At 32.8% G+C, this 6,221-nt stretch overlaps 1 protein-coding gene across 1 annotated transcript; it reads right to left on the reverse strand.

Annotated features, from left to right (window-relative positions):
- Nucleotides 1-1,757: 1,757 nt before the first annotated feature.
- LOC149570151 (uncharacterized) lies at nucleotides 1,758-3,506 on the reverse strand. Its single transcript, XM_089822803.1, has one exon. It carries the CDS (start codon nucleotides 3,285-3,287, stop codon nucleotides 2,361-2,363), a length of 927 nt encoding a protein of 308 aa, XP_089678929.1. The 5' UTR covers nucleotides 3,288-3,506; the 3' UTR covers nucleotides 1,758-2,360.
- Nucleotides 3,507-6,221: the final 2,715 nt, after the last annotated feature.

Raw genomic sequence — 6,221 nt, forward strand, 5'->3', positions numbered from 1 at the left:
GCCACTCACTAGTTCTTTCTTTCTTCCACCCCTATCTTTGGTCCTTAAGAGAATTATTTTTTAAAAGTTGGATGGTCCAAAGTGGATAGTCTTAAAGTGTTATATTTCTTTGGGAAGTTGTTTGGTTACAAGTGGTAGAATCAAATAGTTGGCCTAGATGTGGAACCCAAGAGGAATGAAATAAAAAATAATGTATTTTCCATAGTCCATTAAGATATGTGCATAAGATTTATATATTATGTTTTAAAAAAATCTTTTTCATTAACATTTTGATTCATACAACATGATCCATCATCACAATGAAAGTAGAAAGCATGATGTTACGATTATAAGTAACAAACAAATGTTTTGTCTTCTATAGTTGTTGAGAGGCCTTGTTCTTCAAAGGGTGAGGATTTTTCATGTCTAGGTCATAATCCTAAATATTAATATTCATTGGATTAAGGTTGTGCTTCTTTAGAGCTTCAATGCAAAAACTAGAGAGTGTTTCCTCAATGGAAATGTATCTAGAATAAAATTGGCTAGACTAAGTGCAATATGTTTTTGTGGTATATGAAAAAAGGAGAATCATATAGCTCTTCCTTCTTTTCCATTGTGGTTGCAATGAAGAAGGTACTTATCATCTTTTCTCTTAATATTCTTTCTCCACAAAAAATTGGAGAGTTTGATGGAAGCTTTTGGAGGAAACCTTTTATTCAAGTTTCATCTTTATGACTCTTGGGAGGATTTGGGCTATCCCCAAGGTTTTTCTTTCTTTCTTGTGACAACTTGGGAGTTGGGTCAATCCCTGATCATTTGGAAAACTTGGCAAGAGAGAAATTGATGCATCTTTCAAGAATGTTACTAAGTAGCTATATAGGCCTGGTATAAGGTTAAGATTGTGCTCAAAGAAACTCTTGAGGCTATATTTGACCTTGGAGAGTATCTTCTTCGAATATAGTTATTGCTAATCTCCTTGAGCTTTCTTTGCACACTGCTTCTCAAGCTCATATGAGGAATATGCAAAAACCTTCTTGGAGAATAAATTGATTGGGTAAGTAGAGTCCTCTTGATTATATTTCATGATTAACACTAATTGTTTTGTTTGGGGCAACACAAATGTTGTGAAAAATTGGTGGAGTTGGATATGATAGCAGGGGGTATGTTTAGTTTTTATTTTCCATGGGGTGTGCTTTAATAATCAAATTGAGGTTTGGGGTATTCTTAAGGCTTTCGAGAAAGCTTGTGAATTGGGTTAGAGGAAAGTGATTTGTCAAATAGATTCCATGATTTTCCTTTATTTTCTAATAAAAGAGATTTCTAGGATTCTTTATGGAGGTTAGGCTTGATGGCTAAACAAATCCTTCATCTTGCCACTTTCAAGAACACAGTTGTCCACTTTCTAGCGAGGTGGACCTATAATGAAATGAGGATGCAATATGTGGTGAATTGGGGTCAATTAGATAAATATAAAGTTCAAAAACAAATTCTTCCTGACAATAGTGTTTGCTAGCACGTTTATTTTGTGGGTCAATTTTACAAGTGTTCCTATTGAAGTTAACTCGAGACTCGTGCATTTTTTTTAATAGTTATGATCATTTAAAACTATTTTTATTGTATTTGTTACTTTTTCTTGTTAAATTTTACATCTATTATTAAAAATAAATAAACAAAAATAATTTATTATACTTGAATTTCTAAGAATTAAAAATGGTTAATTTTTCCATATAGACAATTAAACTAGTACAACCATTGAAAAATACAAATTGCACATATAATAATTCCAAAAAAAAATCCTTTTTCTTGCGGATACAACCCAAATTCTAAACACTTCTCTATTATGGATAGAGCCAAAGACCAACTAGTACATAAAATAAAAGTCTGCAAATCAATGAGCGATTTTTTTTCCCAAACAATCAAATTAGTGTGACATGGCAGGTCTGACTCAGACTGCAATTGAGCCTTATCTTGATAAGCACAACCCTAAAGCCATATACGGCACCTACTCTGAATCTAGATGCACACACGCACATCAATCAAAAAGTGTACACCCCACTATCTCGCCTGAATGCGACCTTGATGCTTAAGGAGACCACCATCTTACCATCTTCCTTTCCATGGCTTTCCAAGTTCTTTTTGCTGACAACATTTCTACAGTCTATAACAATTAGTACATTGTACTTCAATTTATTTACATCAAGATTTGAGATCATATATGATCTATTATTCACACTCTCTGAAGATCAATCCATTACTCCTTCATTGTAACGATTGAACATGAAATATTGATCCAAACAGTTTCTATACAATTGAATTCAGAAATACAACACAGTGAATCGTAACATAATCTATTCTGCCATGGATTTGAAGAGCAGAGATCATTAAAGCAAACATCCTCCAGACTCCAGACAAGATGATCTGCAAGTGAAATAAAACACGGTCGTCATCACAGTGTCAATCACAGCCACCATGGAATACATCCAAACCAGCAGAAGACCATCAAATCTCGTGTTTCCACCACTTCCTCTCATCACACCATACACAAACAGCCTCTCCACAAATGCCCAACTCAAGTTTACAACAACCGCCATAACCAGAGCAATCCTGGTCTTCCCTCTCATTAAAAACATGGCCTTAGAAACAGCTCGTATTCCACAACTGTCCTCTTCCATTACACAAACAATTGTGGCCAGATTGGAGACAATCATGAGGTGGGCAAAAACAATAGAAAAAACAATCCCTCCTCCCAAAAGAGCCCCAAATTCCCATACAAAACCAAGCCCCAAAACATACCCCAATTTCAGAAATGCGGCCATTAACACCAAAATCAGAGCATTTGCCCCAATTATCAGCACACAAGCCCATAAATAAGTCACCACCAGGCGTTTCCACAACTCGGGGATTGCTTGAAACTGTTCTTCTCGAGAAGGCCTATGCTCTCCTGCATAGATAGAAGCCACTGTGAGGGAAACTGATGCTCTTGCAAGCAGTGAAAATGTGATTAAAAGGGGAAAACAGAGCAAGAAAGAAACAAGTGTCTCAGAAATCTTGTGAAATATGAGATGGGAATAAACCCAATTCGACAATCCGGCCGCATGAGCTGAATCCCTAATTTGCAGTGCGAATTTGGTGGCGATTTGAGTGTGAGGAAAGACAAGAAGTGCTGCAGAAACGGGGGATACCAATGACACTGCAATTCCTGTCAAGGCAGAAAAGTTTTGCACAAGAATTGCCGCAGATTCTCTTGCAATTCCCATTGCATTCAAAAGATAGAAATCGTGGGTGTTCTTGCACTTTCTCAAACCCATTTCTGCCAATTGCACTTAAATTCAATGCTCAGTATTCGTCAAGATAAGTTTTTTTAAATAAAATTGCGAGTTTTCGTGCCCTTTATAGAGGTTTTTTTAAACCTGAAGGAAGTTTGCAGAAGCACAAGAGCTCAAATATTTCTCAGTCAAAGTCGTTTCCTGTGAAAAGCCGTTGTATTGAAGTTAGGAGTTGGAGTCGTGCATTGACTACAATAATCTTGTTTGTCATACTGAAACAAATTATAATGTATTGACTTTCTCTTGTTTGCTCTAATAAAAGGATTAGTGACTAAATTCATATATGTAAATTTATTTATGAAGTTTCTCTTGTTTACTCTAATAAAAGGATTAGTGACTAAATTCTTATATGTAAATTTATTTATTTGAATAAACTTCATAAGGAAGAGCATCATCACTTAATAACTATATTCTAAGTATCATTTATTCTTTGCTCATACAAAGGCTTAATTACTAATTTTAAAAAAATCAAAAGAATGCTAATTAAAATTATATTGGTAAATATATCATTTACTAATAGTTATCCATTTCATTCCAGTTATTAGAAGTATTAGCAATATCTGGGAGACTGCTGAGATATTTGTGCATAAGTATTGGTGATTTCTGAATGGCTACCGACACATCTATATATACTTAATTATTTTTTTTGAGATGGTTGTAGTGCAAAGTTGTTGAGGCATCTTTAAGTAGGGGTCATACATAACTTTTGAATGGCCACTTTTTGACAATTTTGAACATAACAAATATCAAAACATGCATGATTACTACCCAAAAGCTAGATAAATAGATATAAGTAGTAGAATCACATATAAATGTTTTTTTGTTGAAATCCTATTTATTCCTTAGGATAAGTGGGTATGTAAAGTTTGTTATAATGATGCTTGTATGCTTCCCCAAGTCATGTATAAGATTGAAAACAACACTTCAAGGATGCAAACATCTAGATGATATGATGTAAAATGAGCACATATTCTTTTTTAGTGTTTTAATGAACTAATGTCAACTCAATTTATGTCGCCACACACCATTAATTATTCATCTATATACAACTTGTATACTATTCAAATACTTAGTAGTTGATTTGTGTATGAGGATATGGGTATTCTAAAATCATTGGGGTAGAAATACCCTCAATTCTAAGTAAATGTATATATTGTGAAGACAATTCTCATTCATGAGCATCTTCAATAGTATGTTGTTTCAGTCTATGAATGCCAAGTGTAAAATGAGGACTATCATCACCTGTGCTCATTAAGTTGGTGAAACTAGCCGTGGTGTTGATGTGTCAAATATTCTTTCTTAGAATGATAGAAGGACATGCTCTAAAAGACATAAGAGTCAAAGATGTAATATGTGTGTGTTGAGGAATGATGCATTAATATTTGTGTGAATAGGAAATGATGTTAAGACTAATTAATTGAAAAATATTTTTATACATATATTATTTTGATGCAATTACAGCAAATGAGTTTCAACTTATCATTGCAGACGTTAATTTTGTCTACCAAGATTTTTTGTACTCATAGAATCACATTATATTATTGTAAGAGAAACACGTTTTCAATAAAATAAAATAATTATGAAAGATAAATTAATTTAGACTTACTTGATAAACTTCTTGGGGGTACAATGGTCATTTAATTCCTTTACACGTCAAATTTACTTTGGGTGGGATTAATCTTGTTTGTCATATTGAAACAAATTATGATGTATTGACTTTCTCTTGTTTGCTCTAATAAAAGGATTAGTGACTAAATTCTTATATGTAAATTTATTTATTTGAATAGACTTCATAAGGAAAAGCATCACTTAATATCTCTATTCTAATTATCATTTATTCTTTGTTCATATAAAGGCTTAATTACTAATTTTAAAAAAATCAAAAGAATGCTAATTAAAATTCTATTGGTAAATATATTATTTACTAATAGGTATCCATTGTACCTGTCATTAGAAGTATTAGCAATATCTGGGAGACTACTGAGATATTTGTGCATAAGTATTGGTGATTTCTGAATGGCTACCGACACATCTATATATGCTTAATTATTATTTTTGAGATGGTTGTAGTGCAAAGTTGTTGAGGCATCTTTAAGTAGGGGTCATACATCACTTTTGAATGGCCACTTTTTGACACTTTTGAACATAACAAACATCAAAACATGCATGATTACTACCCAAAAGCTAGATAAATAGATATAAGTAGTAGAATCACATATAAATGTTTTTTTGTTGAAATCCTATTTATTCCTTAGGATAAGTGGGTATGTAAAGTTTGTTATAATGATGCTTGTACGCTTCCCCAAGTCATGTATAAGATTGAAAGCAACACTTCAAGGATGCAAACATCTAGATGATATGATGTAAAATGAGCACATATTCTTTTTTACTGTTTTAATGAACTAATGTCAACTCAATGTATGTCGCCACACACCATTAATTATTCATCTATAGACAACTTGTATACTATTCAAATACTTAGTAGTTGATTTGTGTATGGGGATATGGGTATTCTAAAATCATTGGGGTAGAAATACCCTCAATTCTAAGTAAATGTATATATTGTGAAGACAATTCTCATTCATGAGCATCTTCAATAGTATGTTGTTTCAGTCTATGAATACCAAGTGTAAAATGAGGACTATCATCACCTGTGATCATTAAGTTGGTGAAACTAGCCATGGTGTTGATGTATCAAATATTCTTTCTTAGAATGATAGAAGGACATGCTCTAAAAGACATAAGAGTCAAAGATGTAATATGTGTGTGTTGAGGAATGATGCATTAATATTTGTGTGAATAGGAAATGATGTTAAGACTAATTAATTGAAAAATATTTTTATACATATATTATTTTGAAACAAACTTGAGATTAAATTCTAAAATTACCAAATGCACTCATCTCAAGCATAACCC

This window comes from Cupressus sempervirens, chromosome 3 (assembly GCF_028749045.1).
Source record: "Cupressus sempervirens isolate cs-2001-9-10 chromosome 3, ASM2874904v1, whole genome shotgun sequence".
NCBI classification, from domain to species: Eukaryota; Viridiplantae; Streptophyta; class Pinopsida; order Cupressales; family Cupressaceae; genus Cupressus; species Cupressus sempervirens.